Raw genomic sequence first — 23,232 nt, forward strand, 5'->3', positions numbered from 1 at the left:
GATCATAGCAGTGCAGGCCTAAATCAAAAAACAAGAAATATCTCCAACAATCTAACTTCATGTTAGAATCTAGATGTAAGACTCTAGTTCTGGTTCTGGCAATAAAGAGTTCAATAATTCATTCAACCACTATTTACTGACCACTTACTACGTGCATGCAATATTTTAAGTTGTAACCTAGATAAAGATTCTCAATGTTCTTATCTGTCCAACATTCTTATCTTTACAAACAAGAGGTGGGGCTCCTGAGTGGCTCAGTCAGTTAAGGAGAGAACTTTTGATTTCAGCCCAGGTCATGATCTCCACTTCATGAGATTGAGCCCCATAGGGGGCTCCACACTGACAGTGCACAGAGCTTGTTTCTGATTCTCTCTCTCCCTCTCCCCCTGCCCTTCCTCGACTTGCACTTGCTCTCCCTCAAGTAAATAAACTTTAAAAACTAAAAACAAGAAGTCTATATAATCTTAAGTTCCTGGCTAATTCTAATATCCACTGGATCTAGTCACACTAATGTCACCAAAATGAACTCTAATTGCCAAAATCCAACAGAAGCGTGTCAGTCCTTATTTGGCTTTGCCTCTCTACTCCATCTGAACCTGCAGGCACCTTTTGAAACTTCACAATCGCCCTCCTCACTAACTTCCTTCTCAATTGCCCTTTTCATGCACAGGGTTCTGTCCTCAGCTGATTAACCTTCTCACTTTTCACTGGCTCCCTGGGAAGTTTCTTTTGATAATCCATAAAGTGATAAATGCCAAGAAAAATCTAAACCACCCCCTCAACATCAGCTCATATATATTACTTCCTGTTAAACATAAACAACTGGGTATGTCACAGACACTTCAAACTCCATATATACAAACGAGAGCTCACAATTTCCCCTACATTCCTAGCTTCCAAATGTACTCCTCCTAAATCTTCTGTATCTCCGCTTTAGTTGGCAATCCCATCAACAATTTAGTCACCCAACTCAGAAACCTGAGAGTAACCTTTGCCCTTAATACTCCTTTACCAATAAATGATGAAAGCCTCCCAATCTTATCTCCTAGAAATTCCTCAAAGCATCCCCTCTACTCTACCAATATTCCCACTGAAGTATTTTAGGTCCTCATCATCTTCTGCTTGACATGTTACAAGAGGCTTCTAACTGGTCACTCCTTCTCTAATCTCCCTGCACATCCTGAAATCTTACTTCCACTTAGTTATCAAAGTATTTCTATTCTACTTCAAATCCATTAACAGCTATGTCCCACCCATAGGAGGGAATAAAAGAAGTTGCCTTCAGACATACACCGGCCCTTCTCTCTCAGATATTTGTATAGGGGCCACAGACTAGTCATGGAAGGGGATGGTTTGACTTACACATTGCAGTAGACACCTTTTGATGACCAGCAGACTACTTTTAACACAATATTCTTGTGGTATTGGGATAAAGGGTTTAAAACATGCTTTACGGTCTCTAGAGTAAAACATCAGATTTAGCACTCTCTATTGCAACACTCAAAAAGATACAGGAGTGCTGATTCACAGGGGCATGAACCCCAAAGTTTATAGCAGCACTTTCAACAATAGCCAAATTAAGGAAAGAGCCCGAATGTCCATTGACTGATGAATGAATAAAGAAGATTTGGTTTGTATATTCAAAGGAATACTACTTGGCTATGAGAAAGAATGATCCTGCCATTTGCAACAATGTGGACGGAACTGGAGGGTATTATGCTAAGTGAAATAAGTCAGTCAGAGAAAGACAGATACCATATGTTTTCACTCTTATGTGGATCCTGAGAAACCGAACAGAAGACCATGGGGGAAGGGAAGGGAAGAAAATAGTTGCAAACAGAGACGGAGGCAAGCCATAAGATACTCTTAAATACAGAGAACAAACAGAGGGTTGATGGGGGAGAAGGGAAAATGGGTGATGGGCACTGAGGAGGGCACTTGTTGGGATGAGCACTGGGTGTTGTATTAAGCAATGAATCATGGGAATCTACCCCCAAAACCAAGAACACACTGTATACACTCTATGTTAGCTAACTTGACAATAAATTATATTTAAAAAAATTCATCTTGGATCTACAATTGGATTCTGAGTTAAGAAATTCAGCAATTTACAAAACAAAATAGCCCTGATTTGCTGAAGACTGGTATAAGTGTTAGTCTCACCTCTATGTATCAACTCAGAGAGAGTTTCACGAGGTCAGAGAGCAAAGTGAGCAGCCATATCCAAACCATGAACACGTACTTCTGACATCCAGAGTTCTCTTCTTCCTTTACATCTCCTTTCCCTAATCTTTCTGAATTCAGGGACTTAGGTTCACTTTAAAGGAGACTGAATAAGACAACATCCATCCTAGAACACATTCTTTTTCAATTTAAAGCCAAGGAAGTCCTTCCAAGTCCTCTCCCTAAAATAGAAGAGCAAAACCAATGGCTTTTTGATTTCAGAGAAATGCACCTAGGATATGGTAAGAGCTGGAGCAGAAGACAAAGTGGCCAACATGTATCCACTGCTACACTCTTTAAATTATAAGTATTTTTTAATTTGCTTTATTAGTACCTAGTAGCAGACAACCAGACAAACAAAAAAATTACAGCTAATCACCACCTAGTGAATCACCACATTCACTAGAAATAGGGCTTAAAAATGAGTAGATCAACTGCTAACAATAATCTAAGAGAAGAATTCTAGTAGTACCTACACAGAATCCTATCTACACAGACAGAATACAAAAGATAATACAAAGGAGTAAGTTCTAGAAAAGGCTGTATTTTTTGTTATTCAAAAAAAAAGTAGAGAAGCAGCACAAGAACTTTCTTTTAAGGGGAAGAGGAAAATTAGCCTCCTTGGTATACCATGTAAACTATTTGATAAAGAAACAATGAAAAACTACAGAAAATCTTCTCTTCAAAGTCCTGAGAAGATTCAATCTATATCTCCTATGAAACAATACTCCTTAAATTCCTACTTCCCAATTAATTGTAACTGAAACTGGAAATTATCAAGCATGCATTACAGGTATAGTTACCATACAATTGTCCAACCAGGATACTTTTGAGAGTAAAATGGGATGCCAATCAGACGGAATACAGATTCAAACAAGAACATGCAAACAAGAGTGTGTGGTCCTTTTAACTTATGCAATGCTTTACACAAGAAAAAGACCTTAGCCTTACATTTTAAAATTGGTGTTTGTAAGTTTCAAGCATATATTAAAGTTAAAGCATCCATTTTTTATTATTAATTCTGCCTTAATGACAAAGTGTGATGAGTCTAAGACCCTCATGCACCACTGATGAGAGTATATACAACTGATATAACTGATATATTTAAAGGGCTGATATAACTCTTCTGAAAAGAGATGGGGCAATCTATAAAAAGAGGCTTAAAAATCTTGGGTGAAAGGAGAAACCAAAGGAAAATCAAAATAAATCCTGAAACAAATGAACATGGAAACACAGCACACCAAAACTTATGGGATGCAGCAAAAGCTGTTCTAAGAGGGTTAGGTGTAGCAATATGTGCCCACATTTTTGAAAAGAAAGATCTTAGGGCACCTTGATGGCTCAGTTGATTAAGCGACCAACTCTTGATTTTAGCTCTGGTCATGATCTCCAGGTTCGTGAGATAAAGCCTCGAGTCAGACTCTGCACTGACATCATGGAACCTTTCAACATGGAAGCCTAGAGCCAGAAGAAGGTAGATCAAATTAAAGACTGGAGAAGAAATAAATGGTATAGAAACAAACAAACAACAGTATAACACATCAATGAACCTAACGGTTATTTCTTCAAAATAATTATAAAATTAATAAACTCCTAGCCAGACTTATCAAAAAGAAAAGAGAAAGAACCCAAATAGGTAAAATCATGACTGAAAGGGGAAAGACCACAGCCAATACCACAGAAATACAAACAATTATAAGAAAATATTATGAAAAATTATATGCCAACAAACTGGGCAACCTGGAAGAAATGGATGAACTCCTAGAAACATACAAACTACTAAAAGTGAAAACAGAAAGAAATAGAAACTTTGAATAGACCCACAATCAGAAAATAAATTGAAACAGTAATCAAAAATCTCCCAAGAAACAAAATTTGAGGGCCAGAGGCTTCTCAGGGGAATTCTACCAGACATTTAAAGAAGTGTTAATACCTATTCTTCTTAATCTGTTCTAAAAAACAGAAACATAAGGAAAACTTCCAAACTCATTTTATGAAGCCAGCATTACCATGTCTCCAAAACCAAAGACCCCACTAAAAAGAAGAATTACAGGGCAATATCCCTGAGGAACATGGAGGCAAAAATTCTCAAAAAGATACTATCAAATCAAATTTGACAGTACATTAAAAGAATTATTCACCACAATCAAGTGGGATTTATTTCTGGGCTGCCAGGCTAGTTCAGTATTTACAAATCAATCAGTGTGATACACCACATTAATAAAAGAAAGGATAAGAACCATATGATCCTCTCAATAGATGCAGAAAAAACATTTGATTCTTGATAAAAACCCTCCACAAAGTAGGGACAGGGAGAACATACCACAACATCACAAAGGCCATATACGAAAAACAGACAATATCATCCTCAAAGGGGAAAAACTGAGAGCCTTTCCCCTACAGTCAGGAACAAAACAACGATGTCCATTCTCACCATTACTATTTAACATAGTACTGGAAGTCTTAGCTTCAGCAATCAGACAACAAAAAGAAATAAGAGGCATCCAAATTGGCAAGGAAGAAGTTAAACTTTCACTATTTGCAGACAACATGATACTCTATGTAGGAAACCCAAAAGACCCAAATAATTGATAGAACTAATTCAGCAAAGTTGCAGGATATAAAATCAATGTGCAAAAATCTGTTGCATTTCTATACACCAATAACAAAGCATCAGAAAAAGAAATCAAGCAATCAATCCCATGTGCAACTGCACCAAAACAATTAGATACCCAGGAATGAACCTAACCAAAGAGATAAAGGATCAGTACTCTGAAAACTATGGAAGACTTATGAAAGAAATTGAAAAGAACACAATGAAATGGAAAAGCACTCATGCTCATGGATTAAAAGAACAAACATTGTTAAAATGTCTATACTACTCAAAGCAATCTACACATTTAATGCAATCCTTATCAAAATAACACCAGCATTTTTCACAGAGCTAGAATGAACAATCCTACAATTTGTATGGAACCACAAAAGACCCCAAGTAATCAAAGCAATCCTGAAAAAGAAAACCACAACTGGAGACATCACAATTCCAGACTTCAAGCTATATTATAAAGCTGTAGTCATCAAGACACCATGGTACTGGCACAAAAACAGACACACAGATCAATGGAACAGAAGAGAAAACACAGAAATGGACCCACAACTATATGGTCAACTAACCTTTGACAAAGCAGGGAAGAATATCCAATGAAAAACGACAGTCTGTTCAACAAATGGTATTAGGAAAACTGGACAGCAATATGCAAAAGAATAAAACTGGACCACTTTCTTACACCATACACAAAAATAAATTCAAAATGGATGAGAAACCCAATGTGAGACAGGAAACCATCAAATCCTAGAGAAGAACACAGGCAGCAACCTCTTTGACCTCGGCTGGAGCCACTTCTTACCAGACACGTCACCAGAGGCAAGGGAAACAAAAGCGAAAATGAACTAATGAGACTTCATCAAGATAAAAAGCTTCTGCACTGTGGAGGAAACAACAAAACAAAAAGTCAGCCTACAGAATGGGAGAAGATATTTTCAAATAACATATCTGATAAAGGTTTAATATCCAAAATCTATAAAGAACTTATCAAACCCAACACCTGAAACACAAGTTATCCAGTGAAGAAATGGGCAGAAGATATGAATAGACACTTTTCCAAAGAAGACACCCGGGTGGCTAATAGACACATGAAATGACATTCAACATCACTCGTCAACAGGGAAATACAAATCAAAAGCATAATGAGAGGGGTAGCTGGGGGGCTCAGTAGGTTAAGCATCTGACTCTTATTTCATCTCAGGTCATGATCTCACAGTCATGAGACTGAGCCCAGCATCAGGCTTTGTGATGTGCATGGAGCCTGCTTGGGGTTGTCTCTTTTCTCTTCTCTCTCTCTCTCTCTTTCTCTCTCTCTCTGTCCTTCCCCTGCTTGCTTTCTCTCTCTCTCTCAAAATAAATAAATAATCATTAAAAAAAAAAACACCATGAGATACTGCTTCACACCTGTTAGAATGGCTAAAATTAACAACACAGGAGCAAGATGTGTTGGCAAGGTTGTAGAGAAAGGGGAATCCTCTTGCACTGTTGGTGGGAACGCTGACTGGTGTAGCCACTCTGGAGAACAGTATGGAGGCTCCTCAAAAAGTTAAAAAGAGAACCACCCTATGATCCAGGAATTAACTGCACTACTAGGTATGTACCCAAAGTTACAAAACTACAGTTTCAAAGGGGTATATGCACCCCCAATGTTTACAGCAGCATCAACAACAGCCAAACTATGGAGAGAGACCAAATGTCCACCAACTGATGAATGGATAAAGAACATGAGGTATATGTATACAATGGAATATTACTCAACCATCAGAAATAATTGCAACAACTAGATGTATTAGGCCAAGTGAAATAAGTCAGTCAGAGAAAGCCAAATACCATATGATTTCACTCATATGGAATTTAAGAAAGCAAGCAGATGAACATATGGGGGTGGGGGTAAAGAAAGAGGGAAACAAACCATGAGAGACTTTGAAAGACAGAACGAACTGAGGGGTGATGGAGGGAGGTGGGTGGGAGATGGGCTAGATGGGTGATGGGTATTAAGGAGGGCACTTGTTATGATGACCACTGGGTGTTGTATGTAAGTAAATAATCACTGAATTCTACTCCTGAAACCAATATTGCACTGTATGTTAACTAACTAGAATTTAAATAACAATTTGAAAAAGAAAGAATAAATGAAATAGGAAACAAAAACCATAGGAAAGATTAACTAAGATCTTGAAATAAGGAGTTGGGTTTTTTGAAAAGATAAACAAATTGTCAAATCTTTGGCTGGATTAACCAAGAAAAAAAAAGGAGACTCAAATAGGTAAAATTATAAATGAAAAAGAAGACATTACAACTGAAACCACTGAAATACAAAGTGTCATAAAACAATTTTATACCCACAAATTGGAAAACTTAGAAAAAATGGATAAGGTCTTAAAAACATACACTCTAAGAATGAGTCATGAAAAAAAAAAAGAAAATTTGAAGAAACCAATAACAATTAAGGAGTTGAATCAGTAATCAAGAATCTCCCAACAAAGAAATGCCCAGGATCTAATGGTTTCACAGGTAAAATTACCAAATATTTAAAGAACAATTAACACCAATATTTCTCAAACATTTCCAAAAAAAAAAAAAAAAAACTGAAGAGGAGGGAACACTCCCAAACTCATTTTACTAGGCCAGCATTACCCTGTTACCAAGGCCAGATAAGGACACAACAACAACAACAACCACCACAACAACATAAAAGAAAACTACAGGCCAATATTACAGATAAATACAAATGCAAAAATTCTCAACAAAATAGTAGGAAACTCAATCTGAAGTCACATTAAGAGCATTATACACCATGGGGTATTTATCCCTGGGATGCAAGTGAGATTTATCCCTGGGATGCAAACTGTTTCAAAATACTCAAATCAAGAGAGTGACACACTACATTAATTGAATGAAAGACAAAAATCATACAATCATCTATAGATGCAGAAAAAACATTTGAGAAAATTCAGTATCATTTCATGAAAAAAATCTCTCAAAAAGTGGGGATGGGAGAACCTTACCTCTACATAATAAAGACCATGTATGACAAGCCCACAGCTAACATCATAGTCAGTGGTGAAAATCTAAAACAAGTCTAAGATCAGGAAGAAGGCAAGGGTGCCCACTGTCACCAGTACGTATCAGCAGAGTACAGGAAGCCTAGCCTGAGCAAACAGGCAACAAAAAGAAATAAAAAGAATCCAAATTCAGAAGGAAGACGTAAAATTGTTTCTACTTGCAGGTGATATGAGAGTCTCCACCAAAAATTGTTAGAACTAATAAAACAAATTCAGTAAAGTTGCAGGATACAAAATCAAGGCACAAAAATCAGCTGAGTTTCTATACACTCACAGCAAACTGTCTGAAAAACAAATGAAGAAAAAATTTAAAATAGCATCAAAAACAAGAAAATTCTTAGGAATAAATTTAACCTAGAAAGTGAAAGATCTATACACCAAAACTGTAAGACAGTGATTAAAAAAATTAAAAAGACATGAATATAAATATATCCCATATTCATGAATCATAAACTGTTAAAATGTCCATACTACCTGAAGCCATTTATTGTTTCAACACAATCCCTATTAAAATTCCAATGGCATTTTCATAGAAATAGAAAAAATAATCTTAAAATTTATAAGGAACTACAAAGACTGTAAATAGCCAAAATAATCTTGAGAAAGAACAAAGTAATCTTGAGGAAAAAAATCATACATCCTAATATTAAACTACATTAGGGCTACAGTAATCAAAGCAGTTTGGTACTGACATTAAAACAGACACCTAAACCCATGAAACAGAATAGAGAACCAAGAAATAAGCCCACACATACACCGTCAACTAATACTTGACAAGAGAGTCAAGGAAACTCAATGCAGAAAGGATAGTCTCTTCAATAAGTGGTTCTGGAAAACTGGATGTCCACATACTGTTGAAGAACAGTATAAATAGCTCCTTAATGTTGGTCTTGGCAATGGTTTTTGGATATGACCTCAAAAGTACAAGCCACAAAATAAAAAGCAACAAGTGGTACTACATCAAACTAAAAGACTTCCACACAGCAAAGAAAACAATCAACAAAATAAAAAGGCAACCTACAGAACAGGAGAAAATATTTGCAAACCGTATCTCGGATGAGGGATTTATTTCCAAAATATATAAGGAACTCAATGCAATGGCAAAAAAACCCCAAAAAACAAATAAAACAACACACACACACACACACACACACACACACACACACACACACACATACACACACGATTAACAACAAAAAACACTTCCATTTAAAAATGGATAGGGGCACCTGGGTGGTTCAGTCGGTTAAGCATCCGACTTCGGCTCAGGTCATGATCTCACAGTCCGTGAGTTCGAGCCCCGCGTCGGGCTCTGTGCTGACAGCTCAGAGCTTGGAGCCTGTTTCAGATTCTGTGTCTCCCTCTCTCTCTGCCCCTCCCCTATTCATGCTCTGTCTCTCTCTGTCTCAAAAATAAATAAACGTTAAAAAAAAAAATTTAAAAATGGATAGAACATTGGAACAGATATTCTTCCAAAGGAGACATACAAATGGCCGAAAGTACAAGCAAAGGTACTCAACACCAACCATCTGGGAAATGTAAATCAGAACCACAATGAGATACCACTTTACACCAAATTAGGATGGCTATTATCAGAAGGACAAGAGATAACAAATGCCTGCAAGGACCTGGAGGAAAGGTAGCGCTGATGTACTGTTGGTGGGAAGGTGAATTGGCGCAGCTACTGTGGCAAACACTATGGAGTTTCCTCAGGATATTAAAAATAGAATCACTATATGATCCAGCAATATACTTTTTTATAATAAATAAGTATTTTGTTGGGGCAGAGGCTGAAAACTCGCAACTCCTACAGGACAGCTCCTGCCTGTGGACATTTTTTTTTAAATGATTTATTGTCAAGTTAGCTAACATACAGTGTAGTCTTGGCTTCAGGAGTAGATTCCCATGATTCATCACTTACATGAGCACCCAGTGCTCATCTCAACAAGGGCCCTCCTCAATGCCCATCACCCATTTTTCCCACCCCCTCAAACCCCCACTCCCATCAACCCTCAGTTTGTTCTCTGTATTTAAGAGTCTCTTAAGGTTTGCCTCCCTCTCTGTTTATAACTTGTTTTTCCTTCCCTTCCCCTGTGGTCTCCTGTTTCTCAAATTCCACATATGCGTGAAAACATAGCTGTCTTTCTCTGACCTATTTCACTTAGCGCCATACCCTCCAGTTCCATTCACATTGTTGCAAATGGCAACATTTCATTCTTCCTCATTGCCAAATAGTATTACATTGTATTTACATACCACATCTTTATTCATTCATCAGTTGATGGAGATTTGGGCTCTTTCCATAATTTGGCTATTGTTGATAGAACAGCTATAAACATTGGCATATACGTGCGCCTACAAATCAGCACTCCTGTATCCTTTGGATAAACTCCTAGTAGTGCTATTGCTGGGTCATAGGGTAACTCTATTTTTAACTTTTTGAGGAACCTCCACAGTTTTCCAGAGTGGATGCACCAGTTTGCATTCCCACCAACAGTGCAAGAGGGTTCCCCTTTCTCCACATCCTTGTCAACATCTGTTGTTTCCTGAATTGTTAATTTTAGCCATTCTGACAGATGTGAGGTATGTCATTGTGGTTTTGATTTGTATTTCCCTGATGATGAGCGACGTTGAGCATCTTTTCGTGTGTCTGTTGGCCATCTGGAGATCTTCTTTGGAAAAGTGTCTATTCATGTCTTCTGCCAATTTCTTCACTACATTATTTGTTTTTCAGTTGTTGAGTTTGGTTAAGTTCTTTATAGATTTTGGATACTAACCCATTATCTGATATGTCATTTGCAAATATCTTCTCCCATTCTGTCAGTTGCCTTTTACTTTTGTTGATTGTTTCCTTTGCTGTGCAGAAGCTTTTTCTCTTGATGACGTCCCAATAGTTCATTTTCCAGCAATATACTTTTGCGTATATATCCAAAGAATATGAAATCATTATCTTAAAGAGGTATCTGTACTCCTATGTTCATTCACAGTAGCCAGGGAATGGAAAAAAATCTAAGTGTCATTCAACAGATGAATGGATAAGAAAATATATATAGATGTAGATGAATATTTTTCAGCCACAAAAAAGAATGAAATCCTGACATTTGTAACAACATGGATGGACCTTGAGGGTATTATGCTAAGTAAAGGAAGTCATACAGAGAAAATCAGATACCATATGGTTTCACTTATATTGAGAATTTTTTTTTTTTTTTGTAAATCTGACACTGAACTGTGGAGAACAAACTGAGGGTTGCTGGAGGGGAGGTGGTTGGGGCATGGATTAAATGGGTGATGGGTATGAAGGAAGGCATTTGTGATGAGCACTGGGTATTGTATGAAAGTGATGAATCACTAAATTGTACACCTGAAACTAATATTACACTGTATGTTAACTGGAATTTAAATAAAGACTTGAAACTACAAAAAAAAAAAAAAAAGCTGAACTGACAGAAACGGAGAGCAGACTGGAGGTTGCTAGGCCGAGAGGCGGAGGAAATGAGGAGATGCTGGCCAGTGTACAAATTTCCAGTTATAAAATGAATGAGTTCTGAGGGTGTAATATACAGCATAGTGACTATTACCAACAATACTGTATCAAATACCTGAAAGTTGCTCAGAGATTGGATCTTGACTGTTCTCACAACAACAAAAACAATTGTAATTATAGGCCATTAACACAAATGTGTAAACTAACCCTACTGTGGTAATCATTTTGCAATATATACATTTATAAAATCATCATGTTGTGTATCTAAACTTACACATTGTTCTACGTAAATTATGTCTCAATAACTGAAGAGTAAAAAGAATTAGTCAAATCAAAAGTTGAAAAGACTCCTCACTCCTCCCAAAGTAGATACACCAATCTCATTGGAATGTAAACTCTAAGCAGGCACAGGTTTTGTTTGCTTGATTCCTATAATGTTTCCAACATCCAGACCAGTACTTAAGTGTGTGTGTATGTATGTATGTATGTGTTTACATTTAATAAGTCTCTCCTGTGAACAGAATTTATAATTTCTAAAAAAGAAAAAAAAAACTAGAAATCTCACTTAAATTATTACAGTTAGTTATCTGCCATGAGTAAGCAAAGTTTAATATAAGAATAGAAATACTTAGTTTTAAGAAAATATATTTATTCAAGTAACCTTTATTAACTCTGAATCTAATATGAAAAACTGTATCATGAATCCAGAAGACGCCAGAGAAATGTAGTAATATTTAATTTTTAAATCATTTTTAATAGGGTTCTTAGTAAAATTAGAAATATGTGACTTTTTCTATCACTCTAAAGGACAAGTATTTAAAAATCAATAACCACATCATATATAAGGGGGAATCTACTTTCCCCATGCTAACTCTCACACTCCCCTACACTCCATACCATGGAATAGAGTGCCTTTGGTGCTTTGAAAGAAGCTAGTATTACAGTCTAGGCCCTTTCTGTTCCCAAAGGAGCCACCCTCAGGGAAGGTCCTTTCTGCTGTGCTCTTTGTCACTGGTAAGAGTTAATATCCTCATTTGACTCCATCAGCAGTAATGCTGAGATCTCAACTTCCATGTGTCTGCGTTCTGTATCTTATTCTGTAATTGATTCTGTACACAGGAAGGGAAAAAGGTGGTATTATTTATCAACTCCTCTCCAAATACCCAATTCTTAATAAACAGTAAAGACATTCCATTAGTATTAGTTACAAAATGAGAGCATCAGTATCACCAACACTATTTTGCCTTCTTAAGGATGCTCTTGCCAGCTGAGAAGTGCTTGAAATCAAAACAGATCCAACTATTGGGAAGCAGGTACGTTTATTGTATTTGTAATACCTGAAAAACCTCTTTAAAGTAGTAAAATTCAAAAGAAATACCTGACAAATAGGCACCCATTAAATACTGAATAAAACATAAAAGCTGTAGATTTATTTTTATGTATATGTTATTTATAACAGAAAGGGGGTTATTTATAATAGAAACCAAAACCTTCATAATAACACGAACAAGGCAATGCAGTGACTACGTGAAGAGAGAAAATAGTTTAAAAATATATATGAAGTTCTGAAAAACTAAGTGTAGGACAAACTCCTAAAGGAAAAGTCTGAACACTGAAGATCTGAATTTCTTCACGTTAATATATAGTTTTAATGTAATTTTAACAAATTTCCCTTCAGGATTTCTTTTGGAATGATGAAAAAATTCAATGTTAATTTGAAAGAAAAACCATATAGATCAACTCTGATAACTATGATAACTCTGATAACAACTATGCTGTAGTTTGAGTATTTTCTAAGAGCATGTGCAAATCAGGGAGGGGTAGAGAGGTTCCAACGCAGGCTGCATGGTAACAGCAGAGAGCCCCATACAGGGCTCAAACTCAGGAACCATGAGATCACAACCTACCCCTGTAGTTTGAGTATTAAAATGTCAAGTCATGGAACATCTGGGTGGCTCAGTTGGTTAAGCATCCGACTTAGGCTCAGGTCATGATCTCACAATTTGTGGGTTCGAGCCCACATGGGACTCCCTCCTGATATAGCTCAGAGCCTGGAGCCTGCTTTGAATTCTGTGTGTGCGTGTCTCTCTCTGCCCCTCCCTCCACTCACGCTTTGTGTCTGTCAAAAATAAACATTAAAAATAAATAAATAAATAAATAAATAAATAAATAAATAAATAAAACTCAAGCCTTTGAAATTTCAAAGTACCTCTCGCTTTCAGCTCAGGTGTGGTTGCTAGAAGCTACTCGGAAGGGAAAGGAGCATTACCTGGTTTCTCCCGGTTTCCCTCGTCACCTTCACTCACCAGGTGAAGTTAGTATGTGATTTATCACTCATATGAATTACTGCGGATGCAGAACTGCAGGCCCACCTTGTTGGTCATTGCCATTTCTCCACCAAACAATGCAGGAATCAAAATAATGACTCTAGTGTCTGTCACGCTAGATTAGCATTCTCGTACTACCATCAACAGCTTCCCGATGTTGAAGAATCCTATCAAGGCGAGGCCTTTTTGCACTGGGCAGCCATCTGGGGCAGCTAGATGGCACCTGCTTACGTGTTCTATCTGTGCCTCGTCTAAAATCCCTGGAACCCCAGGAATCCATTCCACAGATTCAAGAGAGATTAGGGACTGAAGTCAGCCTCTGACCTTCCTATGGTCCTTCCCTATGATCTAGTGCTTCTAGTCCACTCTCTCGCCATCGGACAGACAGACAGCCTGCAGGAAGACACCTGTGTATCACATAGACAAGTAGTCCCTACGCAGCAGGACAGCTGTTAGCCAGCCAGCCACACTTCCATGAATTCAGCCGGTGAGGACACAGCAAGCCTCGCTGAATTTAAGTAGTTTATTGGACCCGGCACAGCAGGCAGCACAAAGTGCAGGTCCATACCAATTCCCCTGACCCCCGAGCCCCATCAGGGCAATGCAGAGTAGGGCGAGGTAACTGCCACTGCACACTGTGACGCGGGATCACACCCGAGGAACTTCAAGCTGGGCAAAGCCCCTCGCTTATTAGGAACTGCTTGCAAACCCGCCCAATCTTTGACCACAGAGAGGGATTATCTTAACTAGAAAACAAATGTTCTCTGAGGAAAACCAGAAGACCTTACTATCCCTGAAGGCCTTCAGGAAAGGAGATGTTCTTTGTCTTGCAATATCTCTTTACACAGATATTCTTCAAGTGGCCACGGATAGCTTTGCACAGGAGACCCAGATCATACAGAAATGTGAGAGACACAGGGAGAAACTGTCCCCTGACAACACACTGTCTTCATGTACACACCTCCAAAACTTCCCGGAGAACGCTGGATCTTCCACTCCAGTAGGGAACAGCAAAAAGACGAAGTCCTAGAAGAAGGTGCTAGAGCCACTCCCTCCAACCCACTGCAGTCCTGAGGCCCTTTACAGAAAGCCAGTTCAAGTCATGATATGAAGTGTGCACTCCTGGCTCAGTTTGCCACTCTGCTTCTTCCTGTGATACCTGTTTGTTGGTAATGCGTTCCCATCAACCAGACTGGCAAGTGAAAGAATGCCTTTGTGAGAACTGGAAAGAGCTGTCCTTTTACCAAAACACATTATTGCCTTTTTTGTTAGAAATTGTTAATAAATGTACAAATCCGTGACAACGACAAATGTAAAGTTTACCTCTGCTCTCGTGCAGTGCACAGGGGCTCATGATGTTAGTCAACCACAGTAAAATAACATAACGTAAAATGCACCATTTTAACCATTTTGAAGTGTACAATTCAGTGGTACATTCACAGTGTTGTGCAAATAATCACCCCAAAAGAAACCTGTAGCCATTAAGCTGTCAATCTCTCTTCCCCTCACTTCCAGCAGCCTTCGATCCACTTTTTGTCTCTATAAATTTGCCTATTCTGATATTTCATATAAATGAAATCATTCAATATTTGATCTTGTATGTCTGGCTTTTCACTTAGCATGTTTTCACAGTCCATTCATGTTGTAGCATAAATCAGTACTTCATTCCTTGTACAGCTGAATAATGTTCCATTGTATGGATATCACATTTGTTCACTCATCAGGTGACGGATGTTTGGGTTGTTTCCGTCTTTTGGCTATTGCGAATAGTGCTGTAAACATTCGTGTACACATTTTTATTTTCAGTTCTCTTAGAGTGGAAACGCTAGGTCACATGGTAATTCTATGTTTAACTTACTAATTGCCAAATCATTTTCCAAAGCAGTTGAATCATTCTGCATTCCCACTGGCAACGTATGAAGGTTCGGATTTCTCCATATCCTCACAAGCACTTATGTTCTGTTGTTTGTTTGGAATTTCCAGATGAGAATTTTGTAATTACAATTACAGTTTTTCATTTTTTATTCAAGTATAATTAATATACAGTGTTATATTAGTTTCAGGTGTATACTATTCAACAATCCCATACATTTCTCAGTGTTCAAGGTAAGTGTACTCTTGATCCCCTTTATCTATCACACACCATCCCCCATCCACCTCCCCTCTGGCAATCACCAATTTGTTCTCTATATCTAAGATTGTGTGTGCGTGTGTGTGTGTGTGTGTGTGTGTATTACCTCTTCTTTATGCATTCATCATAAATAATGCTGCAATAAATATACGGGTGAATATACCTTTTCAAATTAGTGTTTTCATTTTCTCTGAGTAAACACCCAGTAGTAAAATTACTTGATTATATGGTAATTCTATTTTTAAATTTTTTAAGAAATCTTTATACTGTTTTCCACAGTGGCTGTCACAATTTTCATTCCCACCAACAGAGCACAAGGGTTCCTTTTTCTCCACATACTCACCAACAGTTGTTATTTCTCGTGTTTTTTGTTTTTGCCGTTCTGACAGGTGTAAAGTGACACCTTACTGTGGTTTTAATTTGCATTTCCCTGGTGATTAGTGATGTTGAGCACCTTTTCATATGCATATGAAAAGCCACCTGTATATCTTTCATAGCCATCGGTATATCTTCTGTGGCAAAATATCTATTCAGGTCCTTTGCCCATTTTTAATCAAATTATTTGAGGTTTTGGTTTTGAAGTTGTGTAAGTTCTTTATATATTTTGGATATTAATCCCTTATCAGATATATCATTTGCAAGTATCTTTTCCCATTCAGTAGGCTGCCTTTTTGTTTTGTTGATGGTTTTTTTCTGTGCAAAAGCTTTTTATTTTGGTGTAGTCCCAGTAGTTTAATTTTGCTTTTGTTTCCCTTGCCAAAGGAGACATAACTAGAAAAATGTTTCTATGGCTGATGTCAAAGAAATTACTGCCTATATTTTCTTCTAGCAATTTTGTGGTTCAAGTCTCATATTTAGGTCTTTCTTTTCTGTTATTTTTATTATAGCCATCCTAGTGGGTATGAAGTACTATCTCACTGTAGTTTTGATTTGCACTTTTCTAATACTAATGACAGTGGACATCTTTCTATGCATTTTTTGGCCATTTGTAGATCTTCTTTGATTAAATGTCTATTCAGTTTCTATGCTCATTTTTAGTTTTTTTTTTTATCATGCTGTTGAGTTTTAAGAACTTTTTATATATTCTGGGCACTAGAGCATGATCAGATATATGATTTGCAAATATCTTCCCCCATTTTGGGGGTCACCTTTCCATCTCTTAATAGTATCCTGTGATGCATAAGAGTTTTTAATTTGATGATGTCCAACTTACCTATTTTTTCTTTGTTGCTTGTGCTTCTGATGTCATATCCAAGAAACCACTGACTATTCCAACGATATGCAGACATACACATACATTTCCTTCAAAGAGTTTTATAGTCTTAGATCTTATGTCTTTGGTCCATTTGACTTAAATTTTGTATATGGTGTGAGGTAAAGGTCCAACTCCATTCTTTTGTATTTGGATATCCAGTTGTCCCAGCACTATTTGTTGAACAGGCTATTATTTCCCCAATTGAAGGTCTTGGCACCCTTGTCAAAAATCAATGACCATACATGTACAGTTTTATTTCTAGGCTCCCAATTCTACTTGCATTGTGTATAATTTAAGTTTTCTGTATATTATGACGGTTTGACATCTTAAAATTTTTTTCTGGCTGGGAGAGACTGCCTCACTCTGGGCTAAATTCTTAGAGATAGTAAAAGACCCAGACTACAGCAGACCTGTAATATTCAAACTAACCAATCCAGAGTCATACTTCCTCTTTCTGGCCCACGTACCCCAGGAGGCAACGTTCCTCTGTCTTAATCATCCCAGAGCCAAGTACCAGGCAAGCAGAGACCACCTCTATAGTCCAAAACTCAGTGAAACTATTCAAATTAGCCAATCCTAAACTGTTTACCCTGCCCTTCCTTGCCTTTCCCGTGGAAATCCGAATAAAGGTCATGGCCTAAGTGCTCCCTCTCTCCTATCTTCTCTCTTCTGAATTCCCTGGTGTTTTTCTGTGGTCCTGCATGATATATTATGCCTCCTGTCTTTAGGATCGGTGAGTATAATGAAACTTGTTTTTCTGAGCCTCTCCTGTGTCTTTTGCACCTGACTGATCATCCCATAAAATATACAAAACACCATTCCATTGTTCTATATGTCAATATTTATGCCAGTACCATACCATTTTGATTACTGTAGCTTTATAGTAATTTGTCAGATCAGGAAATGTGAGTCTTCCACTTTTGTTCTTTTTCAGTACTGTTTTGGCTATTCAGGGTTCCTTGAATTCCATATAAATTTTGGATTAGTTTTTCTGTAGAAAAGGCATTTTGACAGGGATTGAATCGAATCTTAGATAATTTGGGGAAGTACGGTCATCTTCACAATATTAAGTCTTCCAATCCATGAACATAGGATATTGTTCTACTTATTTAGGTCTTCAAATGTTTTATAGTTTTCAGTATAGAAAAAAACTGAATATACAGGACTTCCTAATCCACCAGTAAAAAATGTAGAAATGAATCAGCAATGCAAGACAGATGATGAGAATTCAGATTAGAGAGAGGAGAGATGCTGCCATAACTTAGTGTGAGGGGAAGGCGGAATCCATCATAGTGTCCAGGGTGAGAATATACTGACACATCTTTCTTACAGGTGGGTAACTCTGGGTCAGGGTCTCTCATGAGATTACACTCAAGTTGTTGATTGGGGCTGTTGTCATTTGAAGGCTTGACTGGAGCTGGAGGATACTCTCATGAGATGGATCACTCAACATGGCTGTTGGTAAGAAGCTTCTGTTCCTTTCCAAGTTGGAAACCCTCTCCATAGGGTTGCTTGGATGTCCTAAAGACATGGCAGTTGGCTTCCTCCAGAGTGAGTGATCCAAAAAGAATACCAGGAAAAATCTATAATGCCTTTTATGACCTTGCTTCAAAAGTCACACATAATCACTTCTAACATATTTTTTTTGGTTTATTTATTTTGAAAGAGAAAGCATGGGAGAGGCAAAGAGAGAGGGAGAGAGAGAATCCCAAGCAGGCTCAATGCTGTCAGCACAGAGCCCAAAATAGGGCTCGATCCTATGAACCATGAGATCATGACTTGAGCTGAAATCAAAAGTTGGACACTCTACTGACTGAGCCGCCCAGGCCATATTCTATTTGTTAGAAGAAAGTCCCTTAGTCCATCCCATATTCAAGGGGAGAAGAGTGGGCTCACATCTTGAAGAAGTCCGTGTCAAGTAATTTGTGGACAGATTTTTAAAACTCCTACACTGAAGAATGTAGTCACCTCTTCCATATGCACTAGTCTAACACGGAACCAAATAACCACTCCAAAAACAAAAATCAAAAATCCATCATCAAAACCTGGTACAGTAGTTCCTCCTTATCCATAGAGGATACACTGCAAAACCTCCAGTGGATGCCTAAACCTGCAGATGGTACCAAGCCCTATATATTCCATGTTTTTTCCTTTGCATAAATGCCTATAATAAAGTTTAATTTATGAATTAGGAACAGTAAGAGATTAACAATAGCTAATAATAAAGTAGGAAACTCATAATAATATACTATAATAAAAGTTATGTGAATGTGGTCTCTTTCTCTCTCTCAAAATATCTTATTGTATTGTACTCGCCTTTCTTCAGGTGATGATATGAGATGATAAAATGCCTACATGATTAAATGAAGTGTGGTAAATGATGTAGGCATTGTGACATAGTGTCATGCTACCACTGACCTTCTGACGACATGTCAGAAGAAGGATCATCTGCTTCCATATCACAATTGACTGCAAGTAACTGAAACTGTGAAAAGCGAAACCAGGGATAAGGGGAGACTACTGAACAACTATTGACCTCGATTCTTAGAGACAATGCAGAAGACAATAATGACAATTAGAAACTTCCAGTGGAACGATATATTTTACATTTTTAAAATTCATGCTTACTCCTGTTAGACTATAAGTCAAATCTTATTTAGGTTATGAATTTTTTTCTTCAAAACTATAAAGTGAGAAAACTATGGAAAGCTGTATTTTATAGTAAATCTTTTGAAATTTGGGGGTATGGGAAGTTTGTGAAAGTGGCCCTGACATAAAGTAACTATCAAGGGTTTGGAATTAAAAACTGAATTGCTTTGGTTGTCTGGCCCTTCTTTTTGGTTCTAAGACATCACACTAAAGACAAGAAGACTTGTTTATGATTGTCATTCTCAATGTTGGCATAGTATTGTTTTTAATACCTATTTCAAAGATCTTCCCACGCTGTGTCATGCTTTTAGGCCCAGTATTGCCAATAAATGGTTTAGCAGCTCTCAGAGAAATGAGCATCTAACTCTCTGCATATGGAAACAGCTAAATTTACAATCAGCTTGATGACTAAACAAAAGTTATTGTCTCATGGTGATAAAAACAACATTGTTTTGTAGAGTGAAAAGTATAAGCAAACTTATCTCAGAGACAAGTTCTTAAAATATTTTCCTGAAAAGATGTCCATGGGTCAGCACTGTTCATCACAACACTTTCCAGGCATGTGCAAACTGATTCATGAGTGTGAATTTATAGGATACTGAGCATAACATCAGGAAATAGTGCTGCAAGTAATTATCACACCTAAAAGACCTCCTGTTGCAAAAATGTCAGTTATACCAAGGAAAATTACTCATATTATCCTGTACCTCCCTTGTTGAGGACTGCTCATTCTACTTTATGTATTAAAGGATGAGCATATTAAGATGCTAGAAATGCTTCGGGCTAAAAAGTTTCTCTTTTTCATATCTACCAGTTAGTGTGGTCCACACAGGAACCCACATATTTGACTATCGGGCAAGAACTCAGTTGGAGCTGTCGGAACATCAATTCTTTCTGTATGGCTGTCTGGGCTTTCTTGTAGCAGGAGGACTGGCTTCCAAGAGGAATTAATCCAAGAGATAAAGGTAGAAGATACAGATTTTGCAAGTTACAGTGTTGCCCCATCTGCACTGTATTAGTCAAAATGTGTAGAAAGGCTTGATCCAGTAAAGGGTAAGTAAGGAAATGAATTCCACTTCTTGATGTGGAAGTGGCAAGGTCCCTTTACAGATTAGGTTGTATGATGAGTGTGAGAAGACAATCCTCCCTACATCTGTCGTTCTCCTGCAGAGGCCGGCCCTCTGAATAAAGACACTTACAAAATGTTTATATAAGGAAACAATCTCTCCCCCTCCACTTCCTTTCCCTTACCTCTCTTCTCCTCTTCTCTCATCTCTCTCCCTCCCTCTCTTCCTTTCCTTCTCTCTCTCTCTCTCTCTCTCTCTCTCTCTCTCTCTCTCTCTGCCCCAGGAGAATAAAAAGGTAAAGGCCTTTCCTTCCCTTCCCTGGAGAAGATTTGTTTATATTCCAGAATGAAAAAAGGTGCTGTCTGTCTCCTTTCTCTCTGTCTCTGTCTCTCTTGCTCTTTTTCTGAAAGGAAGGATGGGCAACCCTATATAAGACCAGAGTTTCCTGACTTGGGGATTTCTCCCCTTTAATGCACCCACCCACATATGCAGGTTCCGTCAAGCCTTCACCTCAAATGCTGTGGGATGCAGACTTGGGGAACCAACCAAGATGTTACTCTGGCTGCTGCACTTGCTGTGGGAAATGAATGGTCTTGGTCTTTGACTGTGCTCTCATGTTTTCTGAAAATAGGGCAAAACTTAGATCCTTCACAGTTTCTGATTTAACAATAGCAGATACTTTTGCGACCACATTTGGAAACACAATATACTATATTCAATAAGGAAAAAACCACCAGCCCCAGGGTCCTGAATATAAAGGGCCACTTTGAATGATCTAAGTAGGTAAATTATTCCAAATGGGAACCAACAGGTAAAGAAAATGTCTAAGGGATAGATTAATTTTGGAAAGGGAAGCTACTAGGAAGTATTCTTAGCCTTCCACGTATTTTCATAGAGGAAAAAACTGGATGATTCCTTGGGATCTCTAATATAAGGTAGAGGAGGTTACATTTTGAGGAAAAATCTCCAGCACATCTTAGAGGCTATTAAACAACATGGTTTCTAACAAAGTACAGCAAAGTCATATTCATAGATGCAGCTGGAAAATTTTGCTTCAATACTAAATTTGTTTCAAAAAGAGTTAGAGGTTTGGGCTCATAGTCAAAGATCTAACATTATCAGTTTGCCCCTTCTTCATTAGTTCTTATGGTCATGGCATCACTAAATGTCAAATCTAGACTTTCTTTGCCTAGTTTTTCGTCTGTATCTTTATGATGGCACTAGCTACCAAGAAAAAAGAAAAACCAAATCATTATTAGAATCGTATGTGTTTGTCCTCATTTTTAGGTTGTGACCCTCTGGAATTCAGAATACTGTCTTAGTTATTTCTGTGGCCCTCAAATTATTTAACATAGTGTTTTGAACAGAACAGTCACTCAATATTTAGTAGAACCAACCTAATTCCTTAATGGCCATACCATTCAAGAGCTTAATTTTGTGAACAAGTAATGTTAATTGCCTACATTTGATTCTTCAATTAATAGCAAATATAAGTTTTTCATGATGTACTGTTCTGCAAAATGACATCATCTGCCCGGATTTAAAGCGTGTCACTAGTGATTATTTGTATTAGTGTAAGTCATGAATTGTTTAAATGGCCTAATACTGGTGTAAAGCCATGTGAAAAGAAGCAAAACCATAAATTAAACTGCCTTCCTCTAGTTCCCAAAACTGCCACAGCACCAGCTGCTTTGCCAAATGACTTTACCGTATTTGTCTGTCTTCTCTCCAAGTGCATCAACTGTGCCATCTGGATGCAGACGGACAAACCCTCCAGTGAGCTTGTTGTAGAATTGAAGAGTATTTCCTTTCACAAACTTCCATCTTTCTGCAGCCCACTTAATATGAAAACAAAACAAAACAAAAACACCAGCATGAGAAGACAAAGAGAACATTATACACTGGTTTTTTTTTAACACATCAAATAGCACTTTGGACACTATTGATACCAAATAATTTAAGGCCAAAAGTAAAATCTTACTGTTTCTTTTCTACTAAGTTCTAGCTTCTTCCCTGAAGGTATAAAGGAAAGAGAAAATCATTAATTTCAGCAGAGTCATGCTTTCCTCAATCATCGTAAGAGAACCTTCCCAGAAATGTGCATATAAGACACTCACGCCCAAAAATGATACTGTTATCCCCGGCATACAGTTCTCTGGCAATTTTACCATCATCTTCCCCTTGATCCAGCCATCTATGGAAAGAAAAATATATCAGGAATATTGTGGCTTTACACTTACACTGAGCACTGGCAATTATGGAACCAAGTCAGAAATAACGGGTAACAGGAACCGGAAAAAGTCATAGGTATCTTGTTGGCACATGCAGAGCAGAAAATGGAAAAGGAAATGCATGAAGTGACTAAGAAAGTGCAAGGGAGGGAGGAGAGGCTGCCATCAGATTATGGGAGAGGTACCTGCTTT

At 37.7% G+C, this 23,232-nt stretch overlaps 1 protein-coding gene across 1 annotated transcript in view; it reads right to left on the reverse strand.

Moving 5' to 3' along the window:
- The window catches only part of RP1 (RP1 axonemal microtubule associated), a 198,362-nt gene that overhangs the window by 37,561 nt on the left and 137,569 nt on the right, over nucleotides 1-23,232 (reverse strand). Inside the window, exons 10-12 of the mRNA XM_053208184.1 lie at nucleotides 22,927-23,003; nucleotides 22,791-22,822; nucleotides 22,518-22,647 (exon numbers count right to left, since the gene is read on the reverse strand). Coding sequence (XP_053064159.1) covers nucleotides 22,518-22,647; nucleotides 22,791-22,822; nucleotides 22,927-23,003 — 239 coding nt within the window. The remainder of the gene's footprint in view (nucleotides 1-22,517; nucleotides 22,648-22,790; nucleotides 22,823-22,926; nucleotides 23,004-23,232) is intronic.

Source organism: Acinonyx jubatus, chromosome F2, assembly GCF_027475565.1.
Source record: "Acinonyx jubatus isolate Ajub_Pintada_27869175 chromosome F2, VMU_Ajub_asm_v1.0, whole genome shotgun sequence".
In the NCBI taxonomy this organism is placed as follows: Eukaryota; Metazoa; Chordata; class Mammalia; order Carnivora; family Felidae; genus Acinonyx; species Acinonyx jubatus.